General features: G+C 58.1%; 2 protein-coding genes across 4 annotated transcripts; one reads left to right on the forward strand and one right to left on the reverse strand.

The window, feature by feature from the left end:
• Positions 1 to 610: 610 nt before the first annotated feature.
• On the reverse strand, positions 611 to 3369 carry CLDN2 (claudin 2). Its single transcript, XM_071569184.1, has 2 exons — positions 3004 to 3369; positions 611 to 1919 (listed from the first exon to the last, which is right to left on the reverse strand). Exon 2 carries the CDS (start codon positions 1750 to 1752, stop codon positions 1063 to 1065), a length of 690 nt encoding a protein of 229 aa, XP_071425285.1. The 5' UTR covers positions 1753 to 1919; positions 3004 to 3369; the 3' UTR covers positions 611 to 1062.
• Positions 3370 to 6401: 3032 nt separating this feature from the next.
• On the forward strand, positions 6402 to 16441 carry PRRG3 (proline rich and Gla domain 3). Of its 3 annotated transcripts, none has more exons than XR_011699016.1 (4): positions 6402 to 6488; positions 9693 to 9735; positions 9937 to 10552; positions 11437 to 11898. XR_011699016.1 is itself a non-coding variant. In XM_071569107.1 (4 exons), exons 2-4 carry the CDS (start codon positions 9729 to 9731, stop codon positions 14757 to 14759), a joined length of 705 nt encoding a protein of 234 aa, XP_071425208.1. In that variant the 5' UTR covers positions 6402 to 6488; positions 9693 to 9728; the 3' UTR covers positions 14760 to 16441. The 3 variants fall into 3 exon arrangements, 1 of the variants encoding a protein (XP_071425208.1); XR_011699015.1 differs by having other exon boundaries at positions 10375 to 10552; XM_071569107.1 differs by lacking the exons at positions 9937 to 10552; positions 11437 to 11898 and adding exons at positions 13561 to 13721; positions 14223 to 16441.
• Positions 16442 to 16733: the final 292 nt, after the last annotated feature.

Raw genomic sequence — 16733 nt, forward strand, 5'->3', positions numbered from 1 at the left:
ATTTTTCCTCCCAAAGCAGCTCCTGGAAAGACCTCAGTGCTCAGGACCTGCCTGTGAAACCCTTCTGCAGCTGTGTTAGGGTGCTCAGCCTCCACCATGGCCAGCAGTTGCCACTGCTGGGCCATGCTTGTGTCCTGGGTGCCAGTGCTCATCTCCATCCTGGGGATGCCAGGGCTCTTCCCATCTCCTGGGGACTTCGAAGTGCCACGTTTCTAGAAGTGAATCCCCCTGTGGGCACCCCCATCCCAGTCACACCTGCACACTTAGAAGCAAGAAGAGCTGGGGGTTGGGGGGAAAGTGTTGCCTGCCACTAGCCCCTGGGGAGCCCTTCTTCCCCCTGCTGGCACCCTCACAGCAGTGGCACATGGCAACCTCCCAGAGTGGTGCCCAGGGACAAACTGCACAGGGGAGTGACTCTCCTCCCCCTACAGGGCTCCCATCTGCCTGGGTTCCTGGGTGGCAAATCCTTGAGTTGGGGGGTGGGGAGAGGCAGGACAGAGCAAGGGCCAGGAGCACCAGGTGGGCAAGCATGACCCGCACCACAATCCATCCTGCTGGCAGAGCTGCAAGGACCCCTCCGTGCCAGAAGAAAGCTCAGATACAGTCTGGCTAGAAGGACAAATTTATTGCGACATCGGTTTGCAACCAGCTCTCAACCCTCCCCAGCAGTGACTCCATGATGCCCTTGACCCTGCTGTGATGCCTCCACGGCCAGCAGGCTGGTCCTGGGGGCCACAAGCCCGCCCCTCAATCCAGGTCATTGGGGCTGCAGGCTGGGGTCCTGCTATGCCAGGGACTGCCTGAGGGTTGGCAGCATGGAGTAGGAAACAGAAGCCGGATTCAGGGTCCTTCATGAATGTAAGCCACCAGCTGGGATCTTCAAGCAGTCACACGGTTCGCAGGATCACCAGGGAGAGAGCGTGGTCAACCCCCCAAGCATGTGAGAGGGCTGAGCACAGGCGATGCTGCTGTGTCCTCTCCTCTTACTGCGTTCCCCTGATGCTAGCCCAGGTGCTCTGGGGTAGTGGGGAGAGATGCCAGCCTGGATTCCACCTGCAGCTGCTAGACATATCCCGTCAGATTGTAGGAGTTGACCTCACTCTTGGTCTTCTGCATCTGGCTGACAGAGGGCTGGGGGCTTTTGCTCGCCAGCAGCTGGGGCTGATAGGTGTAGGTGGTTGCTGGGTCCCGGGCAGGGCAGGAGGTGCAGAGGATGAAACCGCCGATGAGGGAGAGGAGAGAGGAGATGATGCCCAGGTAAAGAGCCTCCCCGAGTTCGAACTTCATGCTGTCAGGGAGCACGGGGTTGCGGAAATCCCGCAGCACCACATGGATGTTCCACACCAGTGGGATGAAGCAGAGCAGCCCCCCGAGGATGAAGACTGCGCCGCCCGCCACTGCCACCCGGTCCTTGCCCGGTGAGCCCTGGTTGAAGACAGTGCACCTCATGCCCACGACGGTGAGGAGGCAGGCGAGGGAGGAGACGGCACAGGAGCTCACCATCAGGGCTTGGGCCGCCTGGACGTCGGCAGGCAGGTTGAGCAGGGAGCTGTAGATGTCACACTGGGTGATGCCCGTGCTGTACGTGGCACACTCCATCCACAGCCCCTTGGTGAAGCTCACGGCTGTCACGATGCTGGAGCCGATGTAGGAGCTGACCTTCCAGCTGGGCAGCAACGTGGCCGTCAGCGTGCCGATGTAGCCCAGGAAGGCCACGGCATAGCCCAGTAGCTGCAGCCCCATGGACACCATGGTCGGGGTCGGCTGTCACCTGCCCAGGGCTCGCGGCTTCTCACCCGGTTCCCTCCCGTGTGCTCACGTTCCCATCGCTCTGCGAGGAGCTCCGCTCGGAGCGCTGCAGCTCCGCCCCACTCCCGGGGGTGCTGCTTTTGTGCAGGGTGGGAGCCGCGGGAGGTTACCTGCAAGAGTGGAAAGCAATCCCTCGCCGATTAACGATTGACCCAAGCCTGTGGAGGAGCGCCAAGCGCCCTTTCACCTCCGCTATCTCCCCAGCCAGGCTTCAGAGGCAGAGCGGTGCTGCCCAGGAAGGACGCCAAAGCCCTCCCCTGCACTGACGCTGTGGGCAGAGATGGAGAGCCAGCTGCTGGTGGGGGGAAAGTGCCCACTGCCTTCCTGGAGATCCCTTGTCTCCTGTGATATCTCAATTTGGAAGCCAAAAAGCTATGGCTGCACCATGTTATTTGGGACCTGCCGGAGGTGATTTCAGCCGAGGAAAGGGGATGGCACCTCATTGCCATCTGCATGGGGCTTAACCAAGGCATCTGGACACACCCACAACCCACCCCGAGCTGCTGAGGCTGCACTGGGACAATGGGATGCACCCACCTGAGGTTGAACCATGGATATCAGCCTTTCTGTGCTGCTGGGGACAGCGATGGAGAGGGATGCACGTGACAGTGACACCTGCATCTGCAGGACAGCCTGGAGGTCCACCAAGGGCAGAATCACATCAAGGCAAAGCAGGCTGGCATCATGTTTGGGATGCTTGCAGGAGAGCACCCCAGCTGAGGGGGGTGACTGCCCCATGGAGGGGTGAGCACACTAGGGTGCAGCTCATGCTGGGTTCTTTCTGCCTGTGCCATCTCCTGCCCACAGCCCTGCACGCAGCTGTGGAGGTTGGCAGAGGCAGTGGAGTGGGTCGGTTGGTTTTTCCTCTGCTTTGTTTCAAAATTCCTCCTCCTTTGTGAAATCAGACTAAGCCCATGCCGCCCCTGCACTGCAGCCAGTGGCTTCCTTGTTACCCAGGAAGGCTCCTAACTGAGTGTGCTGCCACCACTCAGGGCCTCCACTGTACTCCCTGTCCCCCTGCTGCCACCTCAAACGCTTGGCACCAAAGTTTCCCAACTTTCTGCCTCCTCTCCTGTGCACTAACCAAGACCTCCCATGCCTGTCAGGGGTATTGCTGGACAAGAAACACCTGGGGTGCTCAAGGAGTTGGCAAAAAGTCCGGGGGGGTTGGTGCCGGAGTTCTGCGGTACTTACGGAGGTGCTGCAGGAGCAGTGCGGGACCGAGGGTGGCTGCAGCCAGGAGTTACCCAGGACTGGAGGCAGCTGGTCAGGACAGGGTGAGCAGCCGGGGCCCAGCCTGGGAGCTCAGGGGCTGCAAGTTGTTTAGCTACAGCTTTGCAAAATCCACCTGCAAATCTCCGCCTGGATCAGAGGCTTATTGCAGATCAGAATTAAACCCTTTTGGTGTCAGGAAGGATTGGGGAGCTGGGACGCCTTGTTTTGCTTGTTGTCTATGAATTATCAAGGTAGATTTGCCTAACTGGCTCGGGACTGAGGCTTGCTGTCACCCTTCTGGACTGCCTTAGTGCCTGGCAGGTGACTGTGTGCCACCATCTGTGTGTCTGCTCTGGACTGCACTGCCCGTGCTGGGATCAGAGGGGCAGTGAAACACCAACAGGTTGAACTCTCCATGCCTGCAGAGCAAGCCTGGGCTGTTGGTTCACTCTTCCTGGCCCTGCTTGTCCTCCCCGGGGTTTGTTGTTGTAAGACTACTGGCCCAAATGAGGAGCAAATGGAGAAGGTAATGAGGGCTGTGCTAGCCCCGTGCCCCCTCCTGCTCACCGGCTGCCACAGATGGAGAAAGGCAGGGAGGGCCCCTGGTGACAAATTGTGCTCAGAGCTGAGCAGAGTCTGGCCAGTGTTTGGACAGGGGTGTTTGGAAGCTGATAGCAGAGCTACAGCAGGGACCATTTGCTATTTTCTTTCCTTGTCCCAAACTGAAACACTCCTGGGAGCAGGAGGTGACCCATCTGCCACTGGCACTTTGCTCTGAGTGCTTGGCCAGGAGCAGTGGGCAGGGAGGGGATGTGTGGCAGGTGCTGGTGGCAGTGGAGTAGGTGGCATCAGCCTTGCACCCTCATATTGTGAAGCTTTTTTGTACCTCCTGGTGTGGTCTCAAAAAGCCAAAGGAGAGGGCAGGGAGAAAGGGCAAGTGTGTGCTTTTCCTACTGCCAGCAATGTGGGAATGGGACCTGGCAGCTTCATGGGACAGTGGGCCATGGATACCTAAGCAGGACCATTGCCCTGCCTGTGCTGAAGGTCCAGGCCTGCCCCCTGTCTTCCCTCTCTGTCCTCTCTGGATTATCCCATCACCTGCCTCCTGGTTGCTCTTTGCTTGGTACTACTGCAGTCCATTACACTGTCCTCATTACTTACTCACTGTCCTCATCATGCCCTTTGTCCTGTCCCTGTCACAAGCCCACCACATTGCACCCATGGCATGCCACCAGCATGCAGTCCCATCCAATTCCCATTGCACTGCCCCATCCCATTCCCATTGCACTGCCCCATCCCATTCCCATTGTGCTGCCCCATTCCATTCCCATTGCACCATTCCCATCCCATGCCCATTGTGCCATCCCCATCTCATGCCCATCATACCGCTCCAACACTCCCCATCCCTCCCCATATCCCCCCTCCCTTATGTAAATGGCTACAAAGAACACTTAATCATCCTTGTTAATTGTCTCTGCCTTCCCTTGTTCCCCCCCTGGGGATTTTCTCACAAATGGTGTCTAACTTTTCCCCTTCTGTGTTTTGCTTTTCCACCAGAGATCGCAGCCCTGCCACCCTCAGCCCCCCCAGCTCTCTGTTTACACAACTGGGACAAATTTCACACTGCGGGGACTGCTGTCCCCACATCCCCGGCCCTTTGCTTCCCTGCCCCAAAGAATTTGTGAGCCACGGCTGAGGCAGGGCTATAAATGTGTCCTCAGCAAGGGTCTGCAGCGCCAGAAGGGACAGTGTCGCCTGCCACCATGCAAGCTGCTGCCTGTTGCCTTCCTCCCCCCGGGCTCCGGGTGCCTGTGCTCAGTGCTTGCCCAGCCCTGGGGCTGGAGCAAGGGGGAAGGTACTGGGTGCTGCGCTGTCCGGAGCGGTGGGGAGGGCAGGGGGCACGTGGAAGGTGGGATGGGGAAGGTGGGATGGGGAGGGCTCCCGCTGGGTTTGGGTGAAGGCTGCTCTGGTGGGGCCCCCCTCTGATTCCAGTGGCCACGGGTGAGCCAGAGGGTGCTGGCACCCCCGGGCAGGGGCTGAGCGGGTGGGTGGGTGGGTGAGACTCTGGGGTTGTGGTGGGGGGAGCAAGGCAAAGGGGAGCGGGCCAGGGTGGGTGGCTGTCGTGCTGAACCTGCTCTGTCACCTAGACCCCTTCCTCTCTGGAGACCGTGGCTGCCCCCAGCCCAGGAGGGACCCGGGACGCGGCGGGAGCAGACGGACCCTGTGAGTTTGACCCGTTCTAATGTGTCTGTCCCAATGTCCCGCAGGTTGGGGTCCCTGTTTGGCAGAAAACCAACCTCTCGCCCCAGTGTGGTTCCCCCCGGGTCCTTCCCCTCAGAGTCGCCCATCCCCGGCGCTGTCGCATGGTGGCACCGCGCCCGCCTCCCCTGGAGCATCCCCGCTGTGCCCGCATGTCTGGGCAGGGCCAGGCTGATCCCCGGGGGCACCGCGGCCAGCACAGCCCCCAGCAGCTGGAGGGGCCGCCTGTTCCCAGCCCGGGCGGGCATTCCTCAGGGGGTTAGCGGGATGCCTGGGCACGAGGGGCAGATTACCCTGGCACAGAGCCTGTCGGGGCTGCGGGAGGTGGGTGCCAGCTCCCTTTGCGGGGGTGTGAGCGCCTCAGCTCCGGGGCGGAGAAAGGGGGACCTGCCGGTGTGCGGGGCACAGCCCTGCCCCTGGTGCCAGCTGGGTAGGGGGAGCAGGACCCCCCGGACAGGGACCACCCGGCTGTGTCTCCTCAGGCTCGGGACGCAGCGAGGGATGGTGGCCCCGACAAGGCGCTGTCGTTCTTCCGACACCCGGTCAGGTAGGAGCGCCGGGCGGGCGGTGCCGGGGCCGCGGGGGCGGCGGGCGCGGGGCTCACCGCGGCTGTCCCCGCACAGGCTCCTCTGGCCCAAGTCCAAGGCCTTTGACCACCTGTACGGCGTGGGGGAGAAGCTGCTGCAGAACTTCCCGGTGCAGGCCACCCTCTGCTTTTATGAGGACTCGGGCAGCGAGGAGGAGGAAGAAGAAGAGGAGGAGGAGGAGGAGGAGGAGGCTGGGGACGTGACAGCGGATCGCCCGCCGCAGGCTGGCAGCCCCGGCTCCGGCAGGCCGGCGTGAGGCGGCAGGCAGGGACAGGCAGGGACAGGCAGGCACCGCTGCGGGCGGAGCGGGCACAGACCCCGCCCGGGGGTCTCCGCCCGTCCCCGGGGCCGCGCCCGGGGCTGCGCGGGAACCGCGCAGGACTACAACTCCCAGCGGCCACCGCGGCGCCACAACACATCCTGATTGGCTGAGGGAGGGGGCGTGTCCCCGCCCACTCCCCGCCCCGCGTTCCTATTGCAGGAGGAAGGCGGAGCGCGCGGGTGGCGGAGGGGCGCGATTGGCCGAGGGACGGGGAGGGGCGTGTCGGGGGCGGGGCCTGGGCGCCCCTGCCCGGCGGCGGGAGGGAGCGGCTGCGGCGGGCGCGGGGCCGCCATGAGGTACCGGCGGGGCCGCGGGCGGGGGCTCCGGGGCTGCGGGACCGGGGCTGCACGGAAGGGCCTGAGGCTGGCGCGGGGTCTTTGGGCACTCGGAGAAGAGCAGGGCGGCGGAGGCGGGGGGGACGTGTCGGTGGGCCGGGGGGGTGTGTGGTGGGGCCCGGGAATAGAAGGCCCTCACACAGCCTGGCAGGTGAGATGGGGGCCTCACCTGTGGGGTGACAGGTGAGGTGGGAGATCCCTGCTGTGGGGTGACAGGTGAGGTGGGGGGCCCCTGCCGTGGGGTGACAGGTGAGCTGAGGGTCCCCGCCTTGGGGTAGCTCTGGAAGCTGAGGGGGACTGGAGAGCCCCCGCGAAGCTCGGCGGGTGAGCTGGGGGTCCTTGTTGTGGGGTGGCAGGTGAGCTGGGGGTCTCTGCCGTGGGGTGGCTGTGGGAGACGGGAATAATGTGGAGTTGGGTTTGGGCACGGAGCGGCCGTGGCAGCGTGAGGAGCGGCGCGGGGAGTGCGATGGGACCTGGGGGCTGTTTTGGGAGGGTGAGGCTTTCCGTGGGGATCCCACGGTCCCTGTCTAGCGTAGTTGGTGTAGCCTCTTCTCACGGCGGATCTCAGCACGGAAAGCCCCAGTGCTGGGTCCAGCTGAGCCGCTGGCACCGCGGTACGTGATGCCGGCAGAGTCAGCATCCTCCCTGCGTGCCGCGGCGCGTCACTGGGGGCTGTGGGTCCCCCTGCCCCGCACCTGTGCCCCCCCAGCCTGGCAAGAAGGTGCCATTTCCTAGTGTGGACCCCCAGGCTCGCTCAGGAACCGACACCACGCGTGCACCGTGTTTTCCCAGCACGATTTCCTCCTTTGGCGTCGGTGACGGGAGCGGGGGCGGAGATGGGGGAGCCTGGGGGAGACACAAATGTGCGACTGCAGCATCCTCACTCCCACGGCTGCATCCCTCGCGCCTCTTCACGGTTGCCTTGGCAACCTCCTATCGATGGGGTATTTATAGAGGATGGGAAGCCGAAGAGGGGGGGGGGACCGGGAATGGGTGGGCGTCTGCTGGGTCAACCTCCAGCTTCAGGCTTCTCTCAGCCTGCGTGGCTGTGTGGGGGCGGGAGGGATGCTGCTCCCCTTGGCGTCAGCGTGTGTGGTGCTCCAGCTTTTCCTGCTCACAGGAGCCCGGGGAAGTGGTTAAGGAATTTGCACGTGGAAATAAAAATAAGTGTCTGGGATGTCTGCCTTTCTCAACGGCATCGCTCGTGCTTCTAGGTTTGTGTGGACCTGCCTTATTGTTTGCACTGGAATAAACCACCTCTGACATTGGAAGCATTGACACAGATACTTGGAAAAAACCGAAAGACTGTAAATTAAATTAAAGAACATTAAATTTGTTGTCTGATGAATGATGTGGGTTATGAAGCTGGGGATCCTGACAAATCCAGTCCTTATTTCTGTGTCTCTGTACTCCTGTCCATCAAAGTGGGGAAATGCCTGTAACAATGAGTGATAGAGAGGATTTGTGTGGGAACTGTGGCAAGTTCTCCATGCTGTGCTTTCTTTTATCCTGGGAGTTTGGGTCTCTTCCTAAAAACTGATGACAACAAAAGCAGGTCAGCTAGTCCCTGATCAGAGCAGACACAGCCTGTCAGGGAATGCATGGATCTGGAAGGCTGTGGGGGAGTGCATGGATCCAGAGGGCAGTGGGGAGAATGTGTGGATCTGGAGGCCTCTCACATGCCCCAGAAGGGCTCAGGAAAGCAGGGTTGGGCTGTGGGGCACAGGAGACAGCAGACCTCACCTGAGTAGTTCTGGTGCTCTGCTGCTTTCCCTCCCTTGTTCTTGCTTCAACTCCAGACTGGGGTTTGCAATCTGAGCTTTGCAAACTGTTGGGAGGATGCTGCTTTCTCCCTCTGCAGACAGATCCAGGCTTGCCTGCCCTCTTGCCTCTTATGGTGTAGGAACCTTGGAAACCACGGGAAACCTGATGCTGGCAGGGAGAGGTGCTTGATTTACTGGATGGTGACTGTTGTGAGGTGTGGTGGTGCCTGCCGTGATGGTGTGTGGCACCAGCTCCTCTGTGTGTCTGGGTGCCTGCCTTTTATGTGGAAGAACAGCTGTGTTTCCAGCCCTGCTGACCCCCTGAACATCTCTGTGCTGTCCCTGACTTCGCTCCAGCTGAGCGGATCCAAGCGCTTTTGGAATAACTGAGTATCTGAAGTCCTGGACCTGAGGCTAGCATGTGGTTTGGTTCCTGCTGCTTTGAACTGTGTTTGCTCCTTCATCTGCAGTAGATCACTGTAGGAGCTGGGTAGTCCTGTCCCCTCTGTCTCCTGACAGAGTTGTGGCTTTGCCACAGCAAGATGTCACACAAAGTGAGAGTTAGCCCAGAGTGGTCTGATCCGTGGGGAATCAAGCACAGGGAGAAGACAAAGCATGAAAAACAAGTGCATGAAACTCCTGCAAGCAGAGAAGGACATCCTGTGCTTCTGCAGAGCTTTGCTTCACTCTTATGGGGCTTTGTTTACTATAGCTTTGTTCTTTAAGCACAAAAGGTGCTTTTCCAGCTGGATACCTGCTGTCCTGGGAGCAGGTGCTGTGCAGGGAGCTCTGTCACTCTTGCTGCTGCCCTTAGCTTCGCCCAACAACCTTTAGGAGGTGCATGTCCTTTTCTTTTCTGCTATGTAGTCAGCTTTTTGGCAGTGGAGCAAACTGTATGGCTCCGTTTATTGCAGATTGTGGGTAGGAGTTGCAGAAGTGAGAACTGGCACGGCTGTGAAGTTGCTCTAAAACAGGATGACTGCTTTACCTGTACCCGTCAATCTCTTGTGGAAGGGAAGAGCACTGAGCTGCTTCCCACAGCTTCTGACACACAGGTCGTCTTGTCTGGTGATGAGAAATGCGGTCTTCTTTGTCCAATTCTCCCCTTCCTACTTTGCTTGTCTGCATTGGGTTTCTTGGGCAGGGCCCTCATCTTCCCTCGACTGGGACCTGCCCCAGCACTTCGGGAGCTGAGGGTCCCCAAGCCCCTCCAGCCGTGCAAAGAGTGGGGAGGCAGCTGGATTCCTTGGCTCTCTGCAGAGGCATTGCTTGGCTGGGATCTGTCCTGTGCCCACCAGTTAGCACCCTGCTTTCTGCATGACCCTGATTCTGGGCAATGGAGGTCTTGGGCTTCAGAGAGTGATTTAAGCTGTCAGTGACTCTCCTGTTTTCTTCCCTGCAGGTAGGCAGGAGCCCTCCCGTGGCCGACTGAGGCAGCATGGCAAGTAAGTGCTCCCCAGGCAAGATGGAGAGGTGGTGGTGTGCTGGAAGAGAGAAGGAGGATGTTTGGCAGCCATCTCTCAAGGGAGGGCTGTCTGTGCTTTCTGGGGGGCGTTATGCTCTATGGGGAGCTGATGCCATCAGCTGTTAGCCTGTGTGAGGTCTGAGGTCTGGCCTGACTTGTGCTTTTCTCTCCCTTCTGCAAGGTGGGAGTCAAGAGGAGGTGCTGAAGGTCTGACCTCTCTGGGACTACCCAGAGGCCACAGCATTTCTTTCTTTGTGTGATGCTTGCCATGCAGGATGGGCCTCCCAGAGGCTCTTTGGGCTGACCAGCCCCTCCGCAGGGGCTGCTGGTCTGCGCTGACATCTCCCACCACGGTGCTCCTTGTGGCCCACGACTGGCACCCCACCAGTGCCCACCCCAGGGGCCACACTGCCCTGGGGCATGTGTGGTTGGTGGCACTGGGGCTCTGTGTGCCTGTGGATAGGCAGCTGCTGAGCTCGGCCCCACTGGGAGCTCCCCGTGGCACACCCAAAGGAGTGCCCAGTCAACGGGGCTGAGGCTGGCGAGGGTACAGGGTGGAGGATGGTGTGTGGTCTGTTCAGAGCTGGGCTCAACCCTCCCTCCTCGCTCTTCTGGGCAGCCTGTGCGGAGGCTGCGTGCAGCGACGTGCTGGGAGCTTAAGGAGCACAACAGTAGTGAATGGAGAGACACAGAGATCTATCTGGGATCTCAGGATTTGTTTGGAGTGTCGCCAGAGCCAGCTGTGAAGTTGGAGGCGGTGTCCATGCTGGGGAGGAGAAGGACCCCAGGGATGACAGGTATGCCTTCTTTCATTATCTGTGCTGTGCTGGGTCGGGGAGGGAGCAGAGATCTTCAGGCAGTGTTTTTAAAAGGCTGCTTTAATCTCCAGTTAATGAGGAAGGTGTCCAGCTGGGTCCCTGCCTTCCTCCACTGCTGCTTTTTCTTCCTCCCACAGCTCAGATGCTGGCTTACCAGCATTTCGTAGTTGTGGAAGGTGTCCCCTGTGGTGGCAGTGTCTGCTGCCCAGCAGTCCCCTTGATGGTGACCTGATGTGCAGGAGGGGGATGTGGTGATGAGCGTGTTCACCATCACACACTCTCCAGCAGCGAGCAGCCCATCTGTCCCTCTGCAGGCACAGCTGTGTGTCCTTCTCCAAAGAAGCAGCCCTGGAGTGTCCCCTAAGCTGGGCAGCCAAGATGTGGGGTGGTGTCCACCAGGGGCCATCAGCACCCCAGAGAAAACAGCAGGGATGAAGTGAACCCAGCCCTTGCTCCTGCTTCCCCTGCCTAAAACTCTGAACCTTCCTGAGCACCGGTTCTCTAACTGGTGTGGGGAGACTTGGAGAGGCACAGGGGGTCAGTACTGAGGCTGCTGGGCCTTGAGAAATCCCCTCAGCCCTGGGGTTTGGGGACAGGATCTGCTCAGTTCTCCGCTCTTCTTGTCAGTTAGAGATGAGAGGCTCTTGTTTCTTGAAGGCCAGTGGTTTTCCTGCTCTGGTCCCCAGGCACATGGGAGCTCTTTGCACTTTCCATGTAACAGAGAGGAGGCAGCAGTGACTTAGTTTCTGCTCCCTTGCCGTTTCTAGGAAATTGCATGTGGGGAGAGACACACAACTCTTGCAGCTGGGACACTGCTCATTATACTTGCCTGCCTGTGTGTCTGTTTTTATTTCCCACCATAGTGGCCAGATCAGCACAGCAGAGCAGGGAAGGGGTCAAGTGACTGGTGTCTGCAGGGATGGAAAACCCTGACAGTGAGATCTGCAGCCAAGCTTGTTGCTCCAAGATGTGCCGAGGAGATTGGAAAGAGCCTCAGTCTGAAGTGCTGAGGAGGGGAGAGTTGATACTGCAGCCTGATCGAGGTGGGAGGCAAAGGAGATGAAGCCAGACTTCTCCAACAAAGGATGGGACATTTGCAGCGTGGATGGTTTATTTGTAAAATTTCATCTTCTGGAAAGTTTCAAGAGAAGGTAGGCCTGCCAGCCTGCTCCCTCTCCAACCAGGATAACCTTCCTCAACTGTGAAAGCCAAGGCAAGCTGATCCCTGCCCTTCTGCAAGATGCCCTCTGTGCCTCTTGAAAATGCTTTTTCGGTTATCCTTGTAAAAAAAAAAGGTTTGCATAATAAAGTAAATTCTGAGGGAAGATCTGTGACTCACATCATTCATGCTGCTCTTCATTCACACCTCAGTGGTTCAGCCTTCTGCAAACTCTCTCACTGAAGCAAGGCATTAATAAATCACGAGGGGAAAGTGCACCTACACAGCACAAAAGGAGCACAGTGCCTCCAAGCCCGGGATGGTGTAGTGCAGTAGTAGTTACTTCTCACACTATGATCTTGTCCCTGTCGATAGAAATACTCTCAAAAATACCTTGCTGTATTGTTTTAGGAGCAGGATACATGGAAGGTAAAGCAGAAGGAAACCTGCCTTTTCCCTGGCTAGAGGCTCCTAGTGAAAGAAGTTGGTAGCTTTCCACTGACTGTTACGTTCATCTTCACCACGCTCCTTGTTGAAGGAGTATTTCCGTGTTAGCACCAAGCTGGTCACATGGGAGACTCCATGTGTCCTCCTGCCTCCTTGTCCTGCATCTTGGATGCTGCTGCTCTGTGAATTGGTTCACCTTCTTGATCCAATGGAAGACTGAGCCTGAGGGTGAAGAAGGTAAATAGGTTCCTGTGGATCAGCCAGCTGAACCGATTCCCCTTCCTCAAGGGAAGCAGCATGATATTGTGGCTTGGTGGGAAGAGATGGAGTCAGCCTACAGCCAAGTGTGTTGAGCTGCATTGTGGAAACACTCACTCATGAAACATATGCATGGGATGTTTGGATCCTGGAAGGATCATGTTTTGTGTTAAGTTTCTGCTTTCTGGGTAACAGCTTGTTTGCCTCCTGTGTTGCTGCAGATCCTGAGAGGTGCTTTCCTCCTGCACTCCATGGAGGTGCAGAATTCCTGCAGAATGTGGGGGGAGAGGCTCTTATGTCCCTCTTGCAGGCAGGAAGGTGCTGTTCCTGCTCACTGTGGCTTCCTGACTGCATGTTCTGTGAGAACTCCTTAGGAGTCTCCCAGGCTTTGGGAGCAGAGGAAAGTTTGTGAGGCCTTTGCACAAAACACAATAGGAATGAGAATATGCCTTGTGAGGAGAGGTTGCACAGTCCCCTTGCAGTACCCAAGTCATGACACCCTGTGCTCTCCCCGTGTGTTGGGGATGTTTGCCCTTGTTGGCCTGGGAGAAGACAGAGTGGTTTCTGTAGGACCTGAACAGAGTCCTTGAAGCCCCCGAGCTTCCATGCCCCCTCAGCAGCTGGCACCAGGGACAGGAGCTCCCAGCAGGCTGCCATGCAGTGTATGCTGTGTGTCCCTCTCTTGCCTTGGCAGAGCCCTGGCTCTCCATCCCAGCTCTGCAGGGTCTTGCTCACCTGGTGGGATCTCCCTTGCCCTGCAGCAAAGAGGCAGAAAGGTGAAATTCATCAGGGGTACAAGGCTGAAAACAATTATTTGAGATTTCTGTCTCTTCTTCAGTTGCAGTGTGTAGCTGCAGTTGTCGCTTCCCATGTCTCTAACATCTCAGCCCTGATGGAAGGGCTCCTGGTGCCATACATCTCTAGGCAGATCCCAAAAACCTTGTGCCCCTTTGGGTGTGCTCTCCCACAGTGGGCACTCTGCTGTGCCACCTGATTTGTAGCCCTTGGCTTTTGGTGTTGGGAATGCCAGTAGCACCAGGACGCAAGGTGGGAAAGCCTGACTGGGCAGAAGCCAGGTGTGGGGTTGTTCCTGCTCAGCATATCTCTGCCTTGTGTGTTGCAGTGTTCTTGGGGGCCAGGAATGCCCACTCGGTCCTGAAACGTTTTCCCAGAGCCAATGGCTTCCTAGAGGAGATCCGTCAGGGCACCATCGAGCGGGAGTGCATCGAGGAGGTCTGCAGCTATGAGGAGGTCAAGGAGGTGTTTGAGAACAAGGAGAAGACGGTGAGTTTGTCCTGTCCTGCTCCTCAGTGTGAGGGCTCACACCTCAGCAAGCTGGAGACAGACAAGGAAAGCCCAGGGGGAACAGCCTCTCCTGTTCTCTTTGTCCTCTTCTGTCTGCAGGCAGCATGCTGTGGCTTCACTTTCCATCATGGCTTTCCCTTCCAAGGCCATTGCCTTGGTTGTGCCATAACACCCTGCTCACAGCTGCAGGTTGAGCTGGCTCTCCCACAGCAGCTGAGAAATTGTGCTGTTATCCCTGACACTCCAGGCTGCAGTTGGTGTGAGCTAAATTTCTCCCTGCTCGGTGTGGAGGCTGTTGAGGGATGTTCCCATGATCTTTGGTGTTGGTTCCCACAGTGTCTCAGGTGAAAGTGATGGGGTAAATCTGAAAACCTGCCCCTTTTGTGGGTGTAGGGAAGGCAGTGATTATTGCTGGTGGTGGTCAGGGTGTGCTTCTCTCACCTGCAGCACATGATGGTTGTTTCTCTGCTCCCTCCACAGATGGAGTTTTGGAAGGGCTACACCAATTCTGTCTACTCTGTCAAGGACCCTGGGCACAGCACGGAGCACTCTGACGCCATGTATGTGGTGGTGCCCCTCTTGGGAGTGGCTCTTCTGATAGTCATCGCCCTCTTCATCATCTGGCGGTGCCAGCTTCAAAAGGCCACCCGCCACCGCCCTTCGTACGCGCAGAACCGTTACTTGGCCAGCCGGACGGGACGCAGCCTGCCCAGGGTCATGGTGTACCGGGAGCGGTCCCAGAGCCAAGGGGAAACGCAGTACCAGCGGGAAGTGAGCAGCCGGGGGGCTGGAGATGGCAGAGCTGGTGGCACCCCGCAGCAAGACAACACCCTCTGCCCACCAGAGCACTCAGTCTCCGTCCTCTCCAGACTGTCCAGTGCCACCCCTCCACCTTCCTATGAGGAGGTGACGGGCCACCCGGAGAGCAGCAGTGGCGAAGAGACCAGTGTCTCCTACAATGACCCACCACCCAAATATGAAGAGATCGTGGCCACTGCCCCTGCTGTGGGCAAATAGTGGTCTGCCTCCCTCCTGCCTCCTCACACACTCACACTCACCCACCCACTCTCCCTTCACCGTGCCTAGGACCCCATTCTGGTGTCCGTTGGGCCCCCATCTCACCTGTACAAGCTGGTGCCATCACACAATAGCCTTACCCTTGTAACCAAAAATAGCTGTCCCCAGGTGGGGTGAGGCAGGGCTGTGGGGGTGGCTCTGGAGCCAGCCAGCCATCTCTTGCCCCTCACTCCCCACTCACATAAGTGCTGTAGCAGCCAGAGCAGAGCAGCAGCTTGTTCCTGGCTCAGTGCAGGGGTCTCCTCATGGTACATTTGATTCCCTCACTTCCCTCTCGAGTAGACATAACATTTCCCATGATTGGAACAGCCTCGCTGCCTCCCTGGGCTGCTGCTCAGCCTCCCCTCATGTCCCCACTGGGCCCTGTTCTCCTGCTTGGGGCTCTGATTAGGAGTTGAAGATGCAGGATTGATGTGGCAAATTTCTGTCCATCCCCACAGCTGGTGTCCATGCTCTGTGTTTGGAGAGTTGGTGCTTCCCCAGTGTGCACTTGTCATGTGGGAGAGGGGAGCCTGGTCCATACTGTGGTGGCTTTAGCAATATTTGCTGTCTGGAGACCAGGGAGGAGCAGTCAGGAAGGTGCTCTCCTAGATCCCTTTGAAAGGGGGGAAAGGCTCATGGTGGTCTTGTACCTGAGGTAAGTGATTTTGGAGTAGCAGCGTCTTTTCCTGATGCTCTCTGCTTTCCCCCTTGGGGGTGCTCAGCAGCTGGAGGTCTGACTGGAGCAGAGCTGGACCTGAGCCAAACATGGTCCCATGGCTTTAAGTGGGGAGGATGCTCTTCTGGAGCATGACCTGCCTGGAGTCTGCCCTAGAAGTGGGATTCTGGCACAGGGAGCCTGTGGACAGGCCAAACCTCCCCTCTCCCTACCCCAGACCATTCCACCCTGCCTGATCGTCTCTTTGGGGTTCTTCTCCAGAGCAGGTAAAGGGGAATATGAGACTCCACTCTCCTGGCCTCTCTGGTGGGCAGAGTGCTTGGTGGCCAGGGCTGTGATGTTGGGGGCTTGCTGAAAGGGGTGGGAGCCATGTGACCATGCCTCAATCTGGCCATGCTATTCAGGAGCAGGACCAAACCCTGACTGGGTGATTGTGGAGCCAGGGCAAGGCAGAGCCGTGTGCTTTGCTGTGGGTCTAGGGGATCCCTTTTCCCTGAGCAGCTCCCTTTGGGATCCAAGCAACAAGGCTGTCTTTTCTCAGTCATGTCTGATGGGTTAAAGTGGGGGTTGTGCTCACCAACTCCCCAGAAACTCCCAGCACTGCCACCACTTGGTGTTCACCCCAGCACCAGTCTCTCCACCAGCACCAAAAGGCTATTGTCCATCCATAGGTGGCCTGCATCCTGCACAGTCCCAGCGATGCTCTTGCAGCAGGTGCCCTCAGCCCAGAACTGAGGCTTGCCCAGCGTGGTTGTTCCTGGGGCAGGACATGCTGGCACCCTGTCTGTGCCCTCCCCAACCTTAGCAAATCGAGGTTATGGGGAGACCAGAGCCTGGAAAAGACTGGAGGGAGACAGCAGGGCACTCTGCCTCCTCTATCTTTGATGCTCAGTCATTATCCCTGCAGTTTGTATTCTGTAAAACTTGGTATATTTCTGTGCAAAAAAAAAAGGTATTTATTAAAAAACCCTCACTGTCTTAACAGCACAGGGTGGCTTCTTCCCACAAAGGGTGTTCTGCTTTAACCCCAGCTGGCAACTGAGCCCCCCACATCCATCCACATAGTCCCCTTTCAGTGGGATGGGGGAGAGAATCAGAACAGTAAAAGTGAGAAAACTCGTGGGTTGGGATAAAGGCAGTTAAATGAGTAAAGCTCTGCAGGCAAGGAAAGCAGGGTAAGGAATGCATTCACCACCTCCTATGGGCAGGCAGGTGCTCAGCCGCTCCCAAGGACATCAGGTCTCCATCACACCTAA

Source organism: Pithys albifrons, chromosome 14, assembly GCF_047495875.1.
Source record: "Pithys albifrons albifrons isolate INPA30051 chromosome 14, PitAlb_v1, whole genome shotgun sequence".
Classification (NCBI taxonomy): domain Eukaryota; kingdom Metazoa; phylum Chordata; class Aves; order Passeriformes; family Thamnophilidae; genus Pithys; species Pithys albifrons.